This window comes from Tiliqua scincoides, chromosome 12, assembly GCF_035046505.1.
Source record: "Tiliqua scincoides isolate rTilSci1 chromosome 12, rTilSci1.hap2, whole genome shotgun sequence".
NCBI classification, from domain to species: domain Eukaryota; kingdom Metazoa; phylum Chordata; class Lepidosauria; order Squamata; family Scincidae; genus Tiliqua; species Tiliqua scincoides.
Window position 1 is genome coordinate 6,484,717 of NC_089832.1, and position 19,041 is coordinate 6,503,757.

Below are 19,041 nucleotides of genomic sequence, written 5' to 3' on the forward strand. Positions count from 1 at the left end.
GCTGGGGGAGAGTAACTGGCCCACCTCACCCCAGCAGTGTCTGTTCTAGTGGCTGTCTGCTGGTATTCTTTTGCATCTTTTTAGATTGTGAGCCCTTTTGGAACAGGGAACCATTTTAGTTATTTGATTTTTCTCTGTAAACCGCTTTGTGAACTTCTAGTTCAAAAGCGGTATATAAATACTGTTAATAATATTAATAATAATAATAATAATAATCAAACAACTGCTACCAAAGCTCAGTCCCTGGCAAAACTTTCCCAGCATCTCACAGACTGACCAGAACAGGACAATGCAAAATTCAGGTGCATCTCAATTTTTAATGGATAATTGTTACTTTGATAATACGTCAAACATTTAATCCAGTGGTTCTCAAACTTTTTAGTACCGGGACCTACATTTTAGAATCACAGTCTATTGGGACCCATCAGAACCTAGAGCCCAGTCATTAACCTAGAAGTGATGTCATGGCCAGAAGTGTCATCATCAATTTAGGCTTCGAACCTAAGCTGCAGTCTGTCAAAGGTTTCATTACACAGTGCACTCATGCTGATAATTTTGCATAGCCTGGAATTCAAACATTCCAGCTTGGGAGTCAAAGCAGAACACAGACTTAGATCCTTTCCAAACCACACAGCTCTCCCCCCTCTCCAGCATCCCATCTTCCCACCTATTCAGGGCAAAGTACAATGCCTCTCTCCCACCAGCAGCCCACCCTCCCCAGAAGCTCTGTAGCCTGTATTTTCAATGGCGGTTGAGGTAAGTGCTGTGTGACCCATCTGAAATTGACTCACGACCCAACTAGTGGGTCCCAACCCACAGTTTAAGGAACATTGATTTACTCAAAACAGGAGGACTTATAGATGACTTATAGACTTATAGAAGACTTATAGACTTATAGACTTATACCCATCCATACCGGGTAAGATGGTGGAATGCCTCATCAAAGATAGGATCTCAAAACACATAGACGAACAGGCCTTGCTGAGGGAGAGTCAGCATGGCTTCTGTAAGGGTAAGTCTTGCCTCACAAACCTTATAGAATTCTTTGAAAAGGTCAACAGGCATGTGGATGCGGGAGAACTCGTGGACATTATATATCTGGACTTTCAGAAGGCATTTGACACGGTCCCTCACCAAAGGCTACTGAAAAAACTCCACAGTCAGGGAATTAGAGGACAGGTCCTCTCGTGGATTGAGAACTGGTTGGAGGCCAGGAAGCAGAGAGTGGGTGTCAATGGGCAATTTTCACAATGGAGAGAGGTGAAAAGCGGTGTGCCCCAAGGATCTGTCCTGGGACCGGTGCTTTTCAACCTCTTCATAAATGACCTGGAGACAGGGTTGAGCAGTGAAGTGGCTAAGTTTGCAGACGACACCAAACTTTTCCGAGTGGTAAAGACCAGAAGTGATTGTGAGGAGCTCCAGAAGGATCTCTCCAGACTGGCAGAATGGGCAGCAAAATGGCAGATGCGCTTCAATGTCAGTAAGTGTAAAGTCATGCACATTGGGGCAAAAAATCAAAACTTTAGATATAGGCTGATGGGTTCTGAGCTGTCTGTGACAGATCAGGACAGAGATCTTGGGGTGGTGGTGGACAGGTCGATGAAAGTGTCGACCCAATGTGCGGCGGCAGTGAAGGCCAATTCTATGCTTGGGATCATTAGGAAGGGTATTGAGAACAAAACGGCTAATATTATAATGCCGTTGTACAAATCGATGGTAAGGCCACACCTGGAGTATTGTGTCCAGTTCTGGTCGCCGCATCTCAAAAAAGACATAGTGGAAATGGAGAAGGTGCAAAAGAGAGCGACTAAGCTGATTACGGGGCTGGGGCACCTTCCTTATGAGGAAAGGCTACGGCGTTTGGGCCTCTTCAGCCTAGAAAAGAGACGCTTGAGGGGGGACATGATTGAGACATACAAAATTATGCAGGGGATGGACAGAGTGGATAGGGAGATGCTCTTTACACTCTCACATAATACCAGAACCAGGGGACATCCACTAAAATTGAGTGTTGGGCGGGTTAGGACAGACAAAAGAAAATATTTCTTTACTCAGCGCGTGGTCAGTCTGTGGAACTCCTTGCCACAGGATGTGGTGCTGGCGTCTAGCCTAGACGCCTTTAAAAGTGGATTGGACGAGTTTCTGGAGGAAAAATCCATTATGGGGTACAAGCCATGATGTGTATGCGCAACCTCCTGATTTTAGGAATGGGTTAAGTCAGAATGCCAGATGTAGGGGAGAGCACCAGGACGAGGTCACTTGTTATCTGGTGTGCTCCCTGGGGCATTTGGTGGGCCGCTGTGAGATACAGGAAGCTGGACTAGATGGGCCTATGGCCTGATCCAGTGGGGCTGTTCTTATGTTCTTATGTTCTTATGATGCATAATGCTTCTTTAGGGAGATGCTGCTGCAAAAATCACCCCCACAGCTGCAGAACATAGATTTATGTGCATTTGTGCACAAACAGCCCATTAAGGCAATGCTAGGTCCCAGCAGCTGTCAAAATTTGTTTGCAAGGGGGGAAAATACAAGTTTCTAATATTTTTATTTTTTAAATTTAAGATAAAATTTTCTTATTTTAGTTTCTGTGGCGCAAAACTGTATTCCAGTTACTGGGCTGGTCTTGTATTAAGAACACTAAAGGTATAATATACTTGTAAAAGTCAGTTCTCCTTTAGAAGGAGACGTATTGTGTGCGTGAAGGTTGTGCGTTATTACTGGTGTAATTATGGGGATAATTTAGTACTCGTGCTGTGCCTTCCAACAGGGAGCTCTAAAAGGTAATTTTCAACTCCTTAAATTTTGTTTAGGTTGTTAGGAAATATTTTTAGACCTAGAAGTGGGAATTTTATTTTTGCATGAACTAATAGCCCCATAAGGACGCGCTCTTAAAAACATCATCAATCTGGGATGGGATGATGCAAAAAGAAAGCAAACCAAGCCATGATTCTGTTTAATGGTGACTAATTTGAAGGGCTGTTAGGCTTCGTGATCAGAATTCTAAGCAACATATACTTCATTGCATGCTACAGGATGCTATAGGACCAAGGCAACTTTGCACAAAATACAGAGCAAATACGTCAGTTTCTTTAGAGAAAGAGAAAGTTTGATAGAAAAATAGAAGGGAAGAATTCTTAGTTAGGGTTAGAGTAGACTGATGGTTGAGCTCCTGGTGCTGCCTTAAGAGTTATGCAGGAGAATCTGTGGTTGTGTTTTTGGATGGGAGATGGAATGTGACAAGCCGCAGCACACGTTGTGGCAGGACAGAGTTGCTATGGAACTGATTAGCCACAAAGTGAGCAGCATGAGAGTGTGCGAGAAGGCCAGCTGGCAAAGAAACTGAGTACAACCTTGAGGACCTGTCCAGGCTTGATTTACAATTGCCTACTGAATCTCAATGGCACACAGCCAGAGAGGATAACCACACTGAAGGCAACACCAGGTGACCCAGGATTCTGTGATTCCCAGAATGAAAAACCCCATTGAAAAAATTGTGGTTTGCCCACATACCCCAGTAAGTCTTGAGACAAACTGTTTACATCTTCACAGAGGCATTAAGAGTTATGAGGAAAGGCGTATCTTTCTACCAACAGAAGGTCTGCACTATTAAGCAGAAGTATAAAATGCAAATGCAAGCAGATCACAAGGATATAGTTAAAAATTTGGTGCCTGATTTCAAGACACATTTCAAATATCTGTGTTCTTCAGTGGGAACTATCCAATATATTGTCCTTAACAGTGAGCAGTCAGCATTCTGGCTTAATTTGACCCTAAACAAAGCAGCTACCAGACCACCATGTCCAACATTTCAGCAGCAACTAGGGCTAAAAGGACCTGCTCTTGATTAACCGATTTATTCCTAGCCAAAACTTCTGTACATACATTTTGACAAGGTCTAGGAGAAGCTACAACTTAGGGCTAAACTACCTATTACACCACAGTTCTGCTTACTTCATAGTTTAGCAGAAGCTCTGGCCAAACTATATTTGCTGAATCTAGAGCAGAGCTATTCAAACTGAATAAGCCTGGCAGCCCTGGCCTATGCCCCCTTAAGGGGCAGGGGAAAGGCAGCAACTTGAACCCCAGGATTCTATTGCTAAGGAGGCCGCAGGGACCGGGATGTACTTACCAGTCCCTACAGCAGCCTGTTGGGGGTGCGGGGAGCCCTGCGCGAGCATCTGCTGGGCTCCCTAGCCTTCCAAAATTGAAAGTGGAGCAATCACTTTCCACCTCTGCAAAACCAGAAGTGGAACTCAATCGCCCCACTGTCACTTTTAGAAGGTTGGGGAGCCCTGCAGATGCTTGCACCCCCAACAGGCTGCTGCAGGGACTGGTGAGTACATCCCAGTCCCTGCAGCCCCCCTTAGCAACACAATGCTGGGGATAATGTCAAATGCCTTCCCCAGCCCCTCTGCCTCCCTCCCCTGCAAGGACTTACTGCGGTCCTCAAACTCCCTGCAAGTTTGAAAACTGCAGATCTAGAGGAATATTTAAGCGTTGGGCCCAAACATCTTCAGACAAGAAAAACAGTGAAGGAATGAGCAGATTTAATCACTCAACCCCTAAAGGAACAGCATACATGTGTAAGTAATGGGTTGCCAAGTCATTGTTAATAAGAGTTGTATTGACCCACATAAAACCTTCATTTTGCTCCAATGAAGATGAGAAGTTCCACATCAGAGAGAGATTTTCCAGTTAAGCCCTTAGATTTGCCTTTATTTATAGATGCTAATTTGAATCGAGATGCTGCACCCCAACTCAAGTTGCTATTTGTGCTTTTTGAAGGTTTCCTTGAAGAATGTACAAATTGTCTTCACCTTCCTTGGCCTGTGAAACTGGACCAAAGAGTATCCCAAGGTCAGACGATCTGTGGGGAGTGAAACCCAATTACACAGCGAGTCCTCTGGCAGTCAAGGGCCTTCTAGTGGTGATGATAGGAATAAGTGTCTCAGAGCATGGCAATTGACAGTCAAGCATAGTTCAGGGAGATAATACAGCTCATTATAACAAGTAAAGACCCTAGATCAGTTTTTACCAAAACATATTCAAAAAAGTGAACAGAGTAACCAAAGTAAACGACTGCTCCAAAATGATCTTACCTCTTGAACAGAATGGGAAAAAAGTAAGATTGCAGAAATAACTGGCTTATTTTTGCATCAATTGCATCAGGCTTTGCACATCACTTTGTCAAGCAGCATCTCGCTGTACATGTTTTATTAACTTATAAAGGTGATTGTTTTTGGGTTGACTGGTTTCTTTGGTATGCATAGTTGTCAGAATACATGCTCTTGATGCATTTTTGGGCTTTTCAGTTTAGAAAACACTAGCTACCCTGACTGGAGTGACGCTTAGTGGGTATAGTACATGTTTTGCCCACAGAAGGTCATAAGAAAAGCTCTGCTGGACCAGGTTAAATCCCCATCTAGTTCAGCCTCCTGTTTTCCCATAACTGCCCACCAGCTGCCTCTGGGAAGCCCACAAACAGGAGAGATAGGCATACCCTCCCACTATTGCTCACCCTGAAGCTGGTGGTGAAATACCTACATATAGACTCACATAGGATGTAAATTCCCTTGTTCGCTATCTGGAACCAGATGGGCAAGACAGATAACCCAGTAACTGCTGGAACAAAGCACATGACAGCCAACCAACTTCTCTTTATGGGGGCTTATAGAATTGATTTCTATAAATTGATTTTGCACTGGCAGAATCTTTTGGCAGAATCTCTAAGCATACCTCCCCTAGTCCATGAAGAAGTGGACAGACTTGACCAATGCACAGGTACTAGTGAAACCCAAACAGGGAGTGCCAGAAGGCCCTTCCCAGCCCATTGAACCACTAAAGATAGGCATCAGCCTCACTGCGCTGCCAATAAACTTCCAGTGGTATACCTATGTGCTGATTGCAGAGGTCATATTGGCAGAACTGCACAAGCTGCCCGAGCCAGACCAAGGCTTTACAAAAATGGTCCTCATTTGCCATACCCTGCCTCATTGACCTTTGTTTGACTCCCATCTTCAACTTCATGTGTCGCAGATACAAAAATGATGTTGGAAGCTGCAATGTCACCCTGTGTACAATGCATGATTGGCGAAAACCTGCATAAATGTCCAAGTGTTCAAAACACTCCACATGCAGTCTCTCAGCCATCATGATTTTAACCTTTTACAGGCTGGTGGTATTGTCACTATACTACATAGCAGGAGCAGAACTGAGATTTCCTAGGGACACCTAGTAAGTCCCCCAACCAACAACAACAACAATACAGGTATTTATTTATTTATATGGGCAGGATGTCTGGTCTAGAGGGTTGAGCCTCCGTTTGCCTGAAGATAACATCCGAAGGTCGCCAGTTCGAGGCCACCGGCACCGTGAATGGTGAGACCTTGAAGCAGCTGACAAGCCAAGCAGAGCTATTCCATCTGCTCTGAGCATGGGAGGATGGAGGCCAGGATGGAGTCCAGATCAGAACGAAACATCTGAATTGTTGTAGCTCTTGAAAAATAGAGCCTTCTTTCAATTGTAAAAATCCCCATGGGGATTTAAATTAGCCTGCCTATGTAAACCGCTTTGAATAAAAGTCTGAGGAGAAATCTGAGGACCTAGAAAGGCGGTATATAAATACCTGTATTATTAATTATTATTATTATTATTATATACTGCCTTTCTTGGTCTTTATTCAAGGCGGTTTACATAGGCAGGCTTATTTAAATCCCCGTAGGGATTTTTACAATTGAAAGAAGGCTCTATCTTTCAAGAGCTACAACAATTCAGATGTTTCGTTCTGATTTGGCCTCCATCCTGGCCTCCATCCTCCCACGCTCAGAGCAGATGGAATAGCTCAGCTTCAGCTTGTCAGCTGCTTCAAGGTCGCACGGCGCCGGTGGCCTCGAACTGGCGACCTTGTGGATGTTATCTTCAGGCAAATGGAGGCTCTACCCTCTAGACCAGACCTCCTGCCCGTGGCTGTGCTATTGGCAACTGTGTTATGCAGGAACAGTCCCAATATTTTTAGTTCTTAACAACACTGGTACGATGCCAGTGGTCCTATACACCACCAGTTCCGAAAACTGTGTTGGCTGCATTTTAAAGACTGGGGGCTGCATTGTGAAGACTGATTTAAGAGCCCTTTAATTTCACTATGCTGCACAAAAGATCCAAGGGTCTGCTAGCGTTTAAAAGTACAACAGCTTGACCTTATGGCTCAAATAGAAAAGCCTCATGTTTTGAGATCCAAAGGTCACCAGTTCAGTTGCAGCTGACAACTCAGCTGCAGCCTAAATAGGGCAAGTGACATTTGTCAAACCTTTGAAAGGGTTTACAGACCTTAGTCAAGATTTCATAGAATTAGACTTTTTTTTTATTTATAGTACAGGTGTACCTAGAGGCTCCAAACCCAACCAAGGCAGAACTGTGTTCACAGTGGGAGGAGCGAATGAGAAAGCATGTTTGCTTTCTACAGAAAAATAGAGGTCTAGGTCCACTTTTCATCAGAAATTCGCAAGAGCTCAAACTGTTTTTTCATTACTGACTTCAGACCAGGATGTCACAGTTAAATCCCTATAAAAAAATTTTAATTATTTCTCTGAGTAACCAGAATGGCTTTTAAGAATTTGTATCAGTCCCAAGGGAGAACCAAATGCATCTTATTACCTTAAAGCAGGGCTTTTCAGACTGGAACATTGCGACGCCCCAGCCTGTTTCCCCTTAAGAGGCAGGGGCAACCAGGAGGCAGGGACACAATCCCCAGGATCGCACTGCTCAAGAGGGCTGCAGGGGCTTGGGTACACTTACAATGCCTCCTGCAGCCTCCCAGGGGTGTGGGGAGCCCTGTGTGGCTGTCCACAGGGATCCCCGAAGCTTCACAAGTGAAAGTGGAGCGATCAGACTCCACTTCTGCTAAACCGGAAGTGGAGCGAAATCGCTCCGCTTTCACTTTTGAAGCACTGGAGGGCTCCCTACACCCCCAGGAGGCTGCAGGAGGCTCTGGTAAGTGCATCCAAGGCCCTGCAGCCCCCCTGCGCCCCCAAGCCCCTGCAGCAAGATCTTGGGGATCATGCCACTGCCTTCCCCTGCTCCCACAAGAACTTACTGCAGCTTTCAAACTCCCTGCGAGTTTGAATACCGCAGCCTTAAAGGAAGGGCTTCCTGCCTCTCACTTTTTAAATCCCAGACTAGCTCTAAAAAAAATTACAGCTGGAGAAGAAAAAGAAATCATGCAACATTCATAGGAAAGATTTTTAAAAGGACTAGGATGTGAAAGGCCAATTTCCTCTGTCCTAGATAAACCTGCACTGCACTTTTCAGAGTGATCATAGTTAGCAATCCGATCCGCTGAATCTTCGTCATTCTGAAAATACTCTGAATTTACCCGCCAGGTAGACAGGCACATTGAAAGCATTAAGGCACAGATGAACAGTGGTCTTTGCAGACAAGATATTTCTTGAAATGTTAACCTAAAAAACACCCATTTACAGGACACCAATGCCCTCCCTTTCATTATTATTATTATTAAATACAGGTCCAACCTTGTTATACACTGATTTTCTATACACGGATTTGACTCAACACGAATGGCCCCTGCAAATGAAAAGGAATGTGCTGATCCCTGGAGATGGGGAAAAATGCATCCCTTGAAAATCAGTTTAAAAAACTGCTTTTTACTGTTGTAAAGAGACAGTCAGGCAAGTGATTACAGGTATAACCTAATTATCCATGGATTTTTCACAGGGGGGGAATCCACAGATTTTTCTATCTCAACACTGATGAGAAGTGCCCTTTAAATTAAAGGAAAACAGTTCTTTAATAATGCAAGAGAGGGCAGCCAGCTGACAATCCATCAATCATTCTCTCTCTAGGTTTCACTAATCCCTTTCCCCTGAGCAGGTGAAAGAAGGCTAAATGGCAATGATTATCACCTCCTCCATTCTTTCCCCCTTACTGCTACACCTGGTGAAGGGAGGGATTGCTGCCTGCTAGTGAAGCCTAAGCACTAGAAAGAGACTGATTGCTTCCGTGGGCATTTCAAAAAGTCAATAAGGCTGTTTTTAAATCACCAGAGCAAAGGGACTTTGTTTTTTAAATTGATTTGCTTTAGTGCATTTTTTGCCATCCAAGTGAGTTCTGGGAATAGAACCCTCATGCAACCTGTATTTATATAGCACTTTTCAACAAACAGTAGTTCACAAAGCGGTTTACATAGTAAAACAAATCAATCAATGGTTCAGAAGGATGAGCCAGAATGCTATTCATCCTTGGGAACTGCAGAAGGACTCATCCTTCTTGTTGAAGGTGGCATATAGGGTAGATTGCTACCAGGAAATGCTTCAGAAGAAGAAACAGCAGGCAAGGCAAACTATTGGTCCTGTGCTAGCCAGGATACATACCTCTCATTGGCACAGAATATTCTATCCAGAACATGCAGCTCCCATTGAATGAAATCACAGCGCAGATGGCTCTGATTTTCTGTACCAAACTTTTGAACAGTTTTACAGACTTTAACTGTTTTCTTTTTTATGATCCTGTAAAAATTACACTTGGGACAAAAGGTTCCATACCAGGTTATAGGAAGTAGCTTTATAGAATGAATTACTGCACGAGAACTCTTGGTTGTCCAACAAAATTCATTATCCACACATTCAGGAGAGGCGAAAGGAAGGCTTTCTTCACATGACCCATAATATACAGAATTTGCTGCCACAAGGAAAGAATTAGGCAAATCACATGCCTGATCTCATCTGATCTTGGAAGCTAAGCAAGGTCAGGCCTGGTTAGTACTTGGATAGGAGACCACCTGGGAATACCAGGTGCTGTAGGCTTATACCATGATCTCGGAAGCTAAGCAGAGTCAGGCCTGGTTAGTACTTGGATGGGAGACCGCCTGGGAATACCGGGTGCTGTAGGCTTATACCATGATCTCAGAAGCTAAGCAGGGTCAGGCCTGGTTAGTACTTGGATGGGAGGCCGCTTGGGAATACCGGGTGCTGCAGGCTTATACCATAGCCTTTCGAGACTGAGGGTTGCCAACCAACCAAGTCTCATGGCACAATCTAATCATGATTGGGATTGGAACACAATGGAACACAGTGGAGGAAGGTGGACAAGGGGAGGTATCAGCAGCACTCACATGCACCAATATCCTTACCCCATCTGCCTCCCTTACTGCCACTGTTAGCCACCTTGGATTTACTCCTGCTCAACAGCAGGTGTAGATCTAAAGAGTCCCACAGCAGCAGTGGAGACTTTCAGTGGGGCAAGTGAGCAAACCTGCAGTTGCTGGACTAAAATGGATTTTTGCTCAGATCTGGGAAGCATTGTTGCAATGTTCGGTTCTTGTACAATGCAGCTATGAATCAAGATGATTTGGGCCATAACCCTTCTGCGCACGTACAGCTTGCTCTCAGCTTAGACTGTGAATAGGGCTTAGGAGAAAACCTGGACAGCTTTGTTTCCCCTTCAGATACTACAGCAGGGGTCTCCAAACTATGACCTGGGCTCCAGATCTGGCCCACAGCAACTTGTGTTTTTTGTCAGCATTTGTCATTTTTACTCATTATATATCATTTTTCATTTTAAGCACGGCATTGTTGCTTTGCAATTGTCACATTTCCCTTTTGTCTGAATCATATGCTGATCCAAGTAAAACTTATTCATCCATTTAATTTTCATTCACTTATTTTAAAAACTGATTTATTTTTTTTTTTTGCCCAAGAAATTGCATAAACTATATGATATGGCCCTCGTACTGAAAAGTTTGGAGACCCCTGTACTAGAAGGGGTCTCCTGTCCTGGGCCACTTGCATAGTTCACGTAGGCACCCAAGAAACACACATGTTTACCATGGGTTCAACAAAGACTGCTTTTAAAATGTGCATTTCTCTCAAGACAAGCAGTGGCAAAGCACCCTGAAGTGTTCCGGTGAGGTCATCCATTTATTTGCCGGAGCTAATCAAATGCTCTTTTAATCTGCTGGTATCGCCATGGCCGTAGCCCAACAGAGATGTTTTTGCCAACATGTGAATTACAGGATATCGGATAAACACCAATTATCATTTACCAAGTGATAATTTACCAACCTGGGCACGTACTCGTTTGATAAGTTGGTCGTCTGCTTTGCCCAGAGAAGCAGAGAGAATTTTATCATGCTCCTGCACCTGATCAGTGATCCAGGGAAGCAGAGAGAATTATAAGAGCCTTCTCACTGCTTAGCAGGAGAGATTTTGTCAGAAGGTAGAGGGAAGGGGGAGGCAGCGGCCTATATCTGGGGAATGATGCCACCAAATTCCTTCTTGTGAACAACAGCAAGGAAAAACTTGTTCAATAGAGATTAGGGTAGTAGGGACACACAGAGCAGGCACCAGATCAAAAGACAAGTAGTGCTTTCAGTCCTTCCTCCATTTGCTCATCTAATTCTTTTTTATTGCATCTGTAGCCCCTCCATGACTTTGATGCACGTTCTGCATGCACAATTTAATTTATCCTCATCATATAAAAGGATACATTTGCATGCATGGATCTGTAACTCTGCATTTATTCATGCCACATAGGCAAATAAAAACAAAATTTGCTTCCTCTAATCTTACAGAGGTCTTTTAATTTTAAAAAATAACTGACATGTCTGGGATGCCACAAGTCCCCAGGTAATTGTCCGAATGAATTCACAGACAAATCCCTGTCAGGGTTAAATGCCACTAAATACAACCCTGGGGATGGAATTAATTCCTTCCATCTTCTTTCTCCTGTAATTGCATTGTTGACAAATCTAAGCTTTAAAGCGTAAGCTGGACCATCGTGCAGGTATCAGACATTCCCACCATCTTCCCAGTAACTCTATAAATATTTGCACTGAATACCAGAGTGGTTAGATAAACTAAGCCCTGGAAAAACTTATTCCTGGACCAGTGAATAGCCAGTTCCAGCCTCTTAGCTCACAACACAAATCATCATCTTTGAACACCTTTCTCTGTCTTTTCCTCTCCCGATACAAGCCTCAACACAGCACACGAGACCTTCCTATGCATGCCACTGGGTGATCAGGCGACAATCCTCCACAAGCAAGATCCGTTTCCAAAAAGGACACAGTCATTAGTTATGCTTCAAGTAGCAGTCTTAAAATCTGAGGAACACAGAAAATCCATTTAAGACATGACATTATCGAAAGGAACATCAATAGCTATGCTTCAGGTAGCAACCTTTATTCTTAAAAGGTTGCTAAGAAGTTTACACTGATCAATTGACCCAAGATGTTGCCTCTTGGGGATACAAGTTAGAATCTTTTTACACACAGATCTGGGCCACAAAGATACAATAGCATACCTCACATCCATGAATGAAACATTAGATACCTACAGAAAGTTATTTTTCCCCCTCACCCTACATTTAGAACATTCAAACCCAACAAGAGACATTTATTCACCTATGATGTATCTACCTACATCCAGAGCAACCTTTCTTAAATGACTATAACCATGATGTACTTATTACCGAGTTACAGCTATGTCAGCCCAGCAGCAATTGAGCCTTATGACAAACCAAGTTATGAGATATAGTCCATCTGAAGATGGTAAGAGCTTTGGGGCATGCCAATGGTAAACTCTGTATCATAAGTAACATCCTATAAAGTTGTGCACCACATAACGACATTCAGTCAATGACAAACTGCATATATGGCGGTGGTCCCATAAGAATATAATGGAACTGAAAAACCTTATATAGCTGTGTAAACATGTAGCTGTGGCCAGTGAGACACAATGCAATTTTTGGTTGGTCAAAGGCTGGCGCCAGCTGCAGTACCACATGGAATTCTGGGCACTACCCAGCCAGTGCGGCCGATGAAGTGGCTCACAGTGCTTAAAAGATTGGGAAGCAGTATATAGCCTGTGTGTGTAATAGGCTATGCCAGTGATGGCGAACCTTTTAGAGACCAAGGGCCGAAACTGCAACCCAAAACCCACTTATTTATCGCAAAGTGCCAACACGGCCATTTAACCTGAATATTGAGGTTTTAGTTTAGAAAAAAACAACTCATACATTAACACTTTTTACCTACTGTTACTTGTAACCAGTAATGAACTTTTCCTCTAGAAATTTGTCCAATTCCTTATTAAAGGCATCTACGCAAGTTGTCATCACTGCCTCCTGTGGCAAAGAGTTCCACAGAGTAATTACATGCTGGGTAAAGAAATATTGGCAGGGAGGGGGTGGCTGCAAGACCTTGCCACTGCTCATTTTCTCAAACAAGAAAAAAAATTATTTTTTTTTAAAAGCCCCACCCACAGATGTGGGCTCTAAGGCTGCAATCCCAGACATTCTTTCCTAGGAGTAAGCCTCATTGACTCTAATGGGGCTTACTTCTGAGCAGACACGCACAGGAGCAGGCTCCAAGGCTGCAATGCCAGGCACTCTTTCCTAGGAGGAAGCCCCACTGACTATAATGGGACTGACTCCTGAGTAGACATGCATAGGATTGGGGTCTGGCAGTCCAATCCTATCCACACTTTCCTGGGAGTAAGCCCCATTGACTTTAATGAGACTTACTTCTTAGTAAGGCAGGACCAGCATCACATGCAGGCTAGCGCCCCAAAGCCCGCAGCAGCAGTTTCACTGTGCCTGCCACACACCACATGTGAGCCACCCGCCTTACCCCAGACAGGGGAAGGAGGAAGCACTCCCATTGGGTTGCTGGGCAGAGGGGAGGTGATGTGAGAAATGTCCCCTCATAGAACCTCTCAGCCTTCCTCCTCCCCGTGGCCTGGCTGGATTGGGCGCCTTGGGAGCACACCTGGACCTCCCACTTCCCCCTGCTGTCTGTTCCCTCCCTCCTTTGCCCCAGCTGCTACTGGCTTCGCGGCTGAGTGGGCTCCTCAGGCTTCCAAGGCAAGTGCGCAGCCTAGAGGCTCATGCCTGTTCGGGGTGGAGGAGCGCCCCTCAGTGGTTTGCTGGCCTCGCCCCGTTCCCCCCTGCCCCCGGTCAGGCAAGGCCCCCGGATGTCTCCCAGGGCTCCTGGCAGGGGTTGGAAGCTCCTCCTCACTCTCCTGTGGTAAGGCGGGGCGGGCGGGGACAGATAGGGCAATGGCGCGCGTGCCCACAGAGGGTTATGCATGTCCTCTCCGGCGCGCGTGCCATAGGTTTGCCACCACCGGGCTATACCAACTATGTTAGTGTATGATTCCGTCCATGATGTTTGCACAATGACAAAATTGCCTTACAAGTGTAAAGTCATGCACATTGGGGCAAAAAATCAAAACTTTAGATATAGGCTGATGGGTTCTGAGCTGTCTGTGACAGATCAGGAGAGAGATTGGGGTGGTGGTGGACAGATCGATGAAAGTGTGGACGCAATGTGCGGCGTCAGTGAAGAAGGCCAATTCTATGCTTGGGATCATTAGAAAAAGTATTGAGAACAAAACGGCTGATATTATAATGCCGTTGTACAAATCGATGGTAAGGCCACACCTGGAGTATTGTGTCCTGTTCTGGTTGCCGCATCTCAAAAAGGACATAGTGGAAATGGAAAAAGTGCAAAAGAGAGCAACTAAGATGATTATTCATCTTCTAATGCTGGGTGCTGGGGCACCTTCCTTATGAGAAAAGGCTACGGCATTTGGGCCTCTTCAGCCTAGAAAAGAGATGCCTGAGGGGGTACATGACTGAGACATACAAAATTATGCATGGGAAGGATAAAGTGGATAGAGATATGCTCTTTACACTCTCACATAACAGAACCAGGACATCCACTAAAATTGAGTGTTGGGTGGGAACTCCTTGCCACAGGATGTGGTGACGGCATCTGGCCTGGACGCCTTTAAAAGGGGATCAGACAAGTTTCTGGAAGAAAAATCCATTATGGGTTACAAGCCATGATGTGTATGTGCCACCTCCTGATTTTAGAAATGAGCTATGTCAGAATGCCAGATGCAAGGGAGGGCACCTCTTGTTGTCTGGTGTGCTCCCTGGGGCATTTGGTGGGCCGCTGTGAGATACAGGAAGCTGGACTAGATGGGCCTATGGCCTGATCCAGTGGGGCTGTTCTTCTGTTCTTAAACTACAATTCCCAGGAAGCCTTGCAGGTCTCTTGTTATCAGGTGTGCTCCCTGGGGCATTTGGTGGGCCGCTGTGAGATCCAGGAAGCTGGACTAGATGGGCCTATGGCCTGATCCAGCGGGGCTGTTCTTATGTTCTTAACTACAATTCCCAGGAAGCCTTGCAGGTCTCTTGTTATCTGGTGTGCTCCCTGGGGCATTTGGTGGGCCACTGTGAGATACAGGAAGCTGGACTAGATGGGCCTATGGCCTGATCCAGTGGGGCTGTTCTTATGTTCCCTCTGCACCCGAAGACCCCTGATTTACCGGGAGAGGAGGCCTGGGGAAGCGAGCCACAGGGTGAGATGGCCCGGGGGGCCCAGGAGGTCCCTTTCTCTGCGACGCCTGCTAGGCCGGGCCTTAGCCTGAGAGAAGTGGCACCTCTCAATGACGTCACCGAGAGACAGCATGAGCCACTGGGGCCAAGAGGCGGAGGAGGAACCACCCTGAACCAGGCAGCACAGCAACCACCAGGGGACCAAACTCAGGGGAGGGACCAGTCAGTGGGATTGCCCTACGGCAGGAAGGGGGCCAGGACCCATAGCCAGGATTCCGAGGCAAGTCTTTGGGCAAGGGAGACACGGTCGGGTAAGGTCCAGAGCTGGGCCCCTAACAGGGAGGCATCTTCAACCCTCTCAGCAGCAGGGAGCCTGTTGAGGGGCCAGGAGGGGCCAGGGAAGGGAGGCAGTCCTATAAGAGGTGAGAGGCCTGTGATGACAGGCAGAACAGATCTGGAGGCAAGGCAGGAGACTGTATGGCCAACAGCTCCTGCCCAGGACTCAAGACAGACCAGCCAAGGCAGGGAGAAGGACCAGGGTGCCTTAACCCCCTTCCCCTGACCAAGTCTCTCGCTGGGGTGCCCTGACTGCACACCCCATCACACGATATACTTCACAGAGCATTTCCCCATACCTGTACTGCGATTTAAAGCAAGGCTTTTGAGCAATATTGATTACCACCAAATAAAACACAACCCACATTAAAAGAAGCCCAGTACATATCCAACCATGATTAAGACCATTTTTTTTTTTTTTTGCTTGCTTCTGTACCTTCTTACTACTACATTACAAAAGTCACAGATATCATGGCATCCATGTTTTCCAGAAAGAAGAAGACTGGCTTTTAAATATTGGGAGAAAGAAGCACACCCAACACCTCAAAAAGTGCATATTTTCAAAGTTGTATATACAAGACACGGCCAGTTTTTACAAGCAATTTTTCAACTGATTCAGCTGACAGAAATGCAATAATTCAATTTTTTGCTAAGTTACATCAGACAGTATGTACCGTTCACTTCCTAGAGCTGTTCCAATTATGCTTTTCATTTGGCCAGAAATAATCTCAACAGACCACACATGGAGAAAGCCATGACAAAGCATCACTGAGATGAATGAGATGTGTTAGTTGTGACTCACTAACCCCACAACCCTATGCATGACCATGTCAAAGTAAGTCCCATTATGTTCAGTGGGGCTTAATTCCAGGAATGTGTTTTTATGACTGCAGATTAAATCCCAATGAAATGTAGTCATGATTATCTTTCTTTAGATACAGCCCCCCAAAAAGATATAATCTCTATATGGATTCATTGTACCCCAGAGTCACAGATCCCTGTGTCAGAAGCAATGTCTAGCACATGAAAGTTTAAAATGCATGCTTCACCTCTCCTGCAAAACTGCCTTGACTTGAATAATTGTTGCCTGTCTGCTTCCAAAGAACTGAAGATAATTTTTTAAAATCATAAAGGAAACACTTAACAAAAGCTTTTAACATGGGTTATTCACACTGACCAGAACAGAACTGTAGAATAAGCTATAGAACAAGCAGAATAAGCTGTCAAGTGAATGTTAGTTATTGCATAAATGGAAATCTCAGTATTACTATTACCATGTGGTGTGTTTGAGCATCATCTTTGTACTGCTGATTTATATAGAACAATGCTGAAAATATGTCTTAACTCAGTTTACCCTTATGAAAAGCAGAGAGCGTGGTGTCCACCTTATGTTACAAGTGTTCCTGATTTACATAGGATTTAAGAGCATATGCTTTACATGCTCCCATTAAAATCGGTGGGACTTGAGAAGTGCTTGACCATGGTAGGATCACAACCTCCACTTTCACAGACAAGCCTCAGCAATCAGGGCACAATAACTCCAAACAGCTTCTGGTAGAACTGCTTAAAAAAACAGAAGATTGAAAATAGACTGCTGAAACTTACCTGAATTCCTTTTGGATACCAGCTTCACGTTTGTGCTGAACACGGTGCAACTCACAAGGACCAAGAGGACAGGTGGCTTCATCTTGGATTCCTTTTGACAGCTGAAAGACAAAAGCAGCACGTATGTCAGAGTCCCAGGATATTTGTCCACATTGGTGCTCATCAACAATTAGCCATTACTCAGAAGAAAAGCTCGAATAACCTTCAGTACCTACACTGTATCTCATTTTCATCAAAATGAATAAAAGAGGACCATTGCTCTCCACTAGTCTCCATTTATTGTCTGCCACTGGTCAGATAAATATGCTACATTAATTTAGGGCGCAATCCTAACCCCTTATGTCAGTGCTTTCCAGCACTGGCATAGCAGTGCCAAAGGGATGTGTGCTGCATCCTGCAGTTGGGTGTCACTCAACAGAGGCCTCCTCAAAGTAAGGGAATGTTTGTTCCCTGACCGAAGAGCTGCATTGCCCTTATGTCAGTGCTGGCATAAGGGGTTAGGATTGCACCCTTAGACATTTCAGACAACTTCCAGACTACAGGGAAGTAGATTTAAACTAGAAATGAGGAAAAATTTCCAAACTACAAGCATTGTCTGGCACTGAAACATTCTGCCTTGGTTAACAGTGAGCTCTCACTCATTGGAGGCTTTCAAGCAAAGGTTAGATGGCCACATGCCAGGGATATCACTGCAGTTGCCTACACTGAGCAGGGGATTGGACCAGATGACCTTGAAGGTCATTTTCATCTCTAACATTCTAGGAGGCTCATATATTAATGATTTGTGTCCAGACTTTTAAAAATTATATTAGCACATGAAAAAGAGTATCTCTGGCTTGAGAGATCCCACTGATAGCATCCTATTTTAGAGAATTTTATACCTTAGTTTGCTGCTAACTTTTATTTATATTTCTAGGCCATCCCAGCCTGAGGACAAAACACCATAGCCCACTAAGGCCAACACAGATAGAATGTCCATCATGCATAACAAGTTTAAAGTAGATTTTTAAAAAAAATCTCATCCTGGCTATTAAAATCCACCTTGAACTTTGGAACACCAAGAATGAGCTCAAAATTTTATTTCTCACGTTTTTAATATCACTCTTCATCCAAGGAGCTCAGGGTGGTATACATGGTTCCTTTCTCCTTACAACCCTATGAGGCAGGCAAGGCTGAGAGTTACTGGCCCAAGGTCTCCAATCTGACTGGCTCATGGTCACCCAGGAGGCTGTCACGGCTGAGCAGGGATTTGAACCTCAATCTTCCAGTTCTAAGTCTGACACCTGAACCACTATACCACCCTGGTTGAACATTATCCACTGAAAACATGTCTTTTAATAAAAATAAATATGTAAGAAAATGTTTGATGCTGCTTCTAACCAACAGTTGCCTATTAAAACATGAACAAAGAAACCAAGTAGCCATGGAAGACAAGTAATATTGTGAGCAGGTGTTCTTATGTGAAGCCAAACACATGAGATTCGGCTTAAGTTTGGCATGGCTCACACACTATGCTGCACACAGGTATAGAACATCTGTGCTCAGGTACACATTTCCATGTGAATGACCCTACTTGGGTTCCTTTTTTATGCACTATATGTAGAATGTGTGAATAATGACCTAGAGCAGGTTGACAATGATTATTACTTGGGTAAGAACATTGGAAGAGCCCCACAGGATCAGGGCAAAGGCTCATCTAGTCCAGCTTCCTGGATCTCACAGTGGCCATGAGATACCTCAGAG

General features: G+C 44.7%; 1 protein-coding gene across 1 annotated transcript in view; it reads right to left on the reverse strand.

Moving 5' to 3' along the window:
• Positions 1-17,413, reverse strand: part of IL1RAPL2 (interleukin 1 receptor accessory protein like 2) — a 516,704-nt gene extending 499,291 nt beyond the window's left edge. The window contains exon 1 of the mRNA XM_066640153.1: positions 17,299-17,413. Within this exon, the coding sequence (XP_066496250.1) occupies positions 17,299-17,380 (82 nt within the window). The 5' untranslated portion in view covers positions 17,381-17,413. The remainder of the gene's footprint in view (positions 1-17,298) is intronic.
• Positions 17,414-19,041: the final 1,628 nt, after the last annotated feature.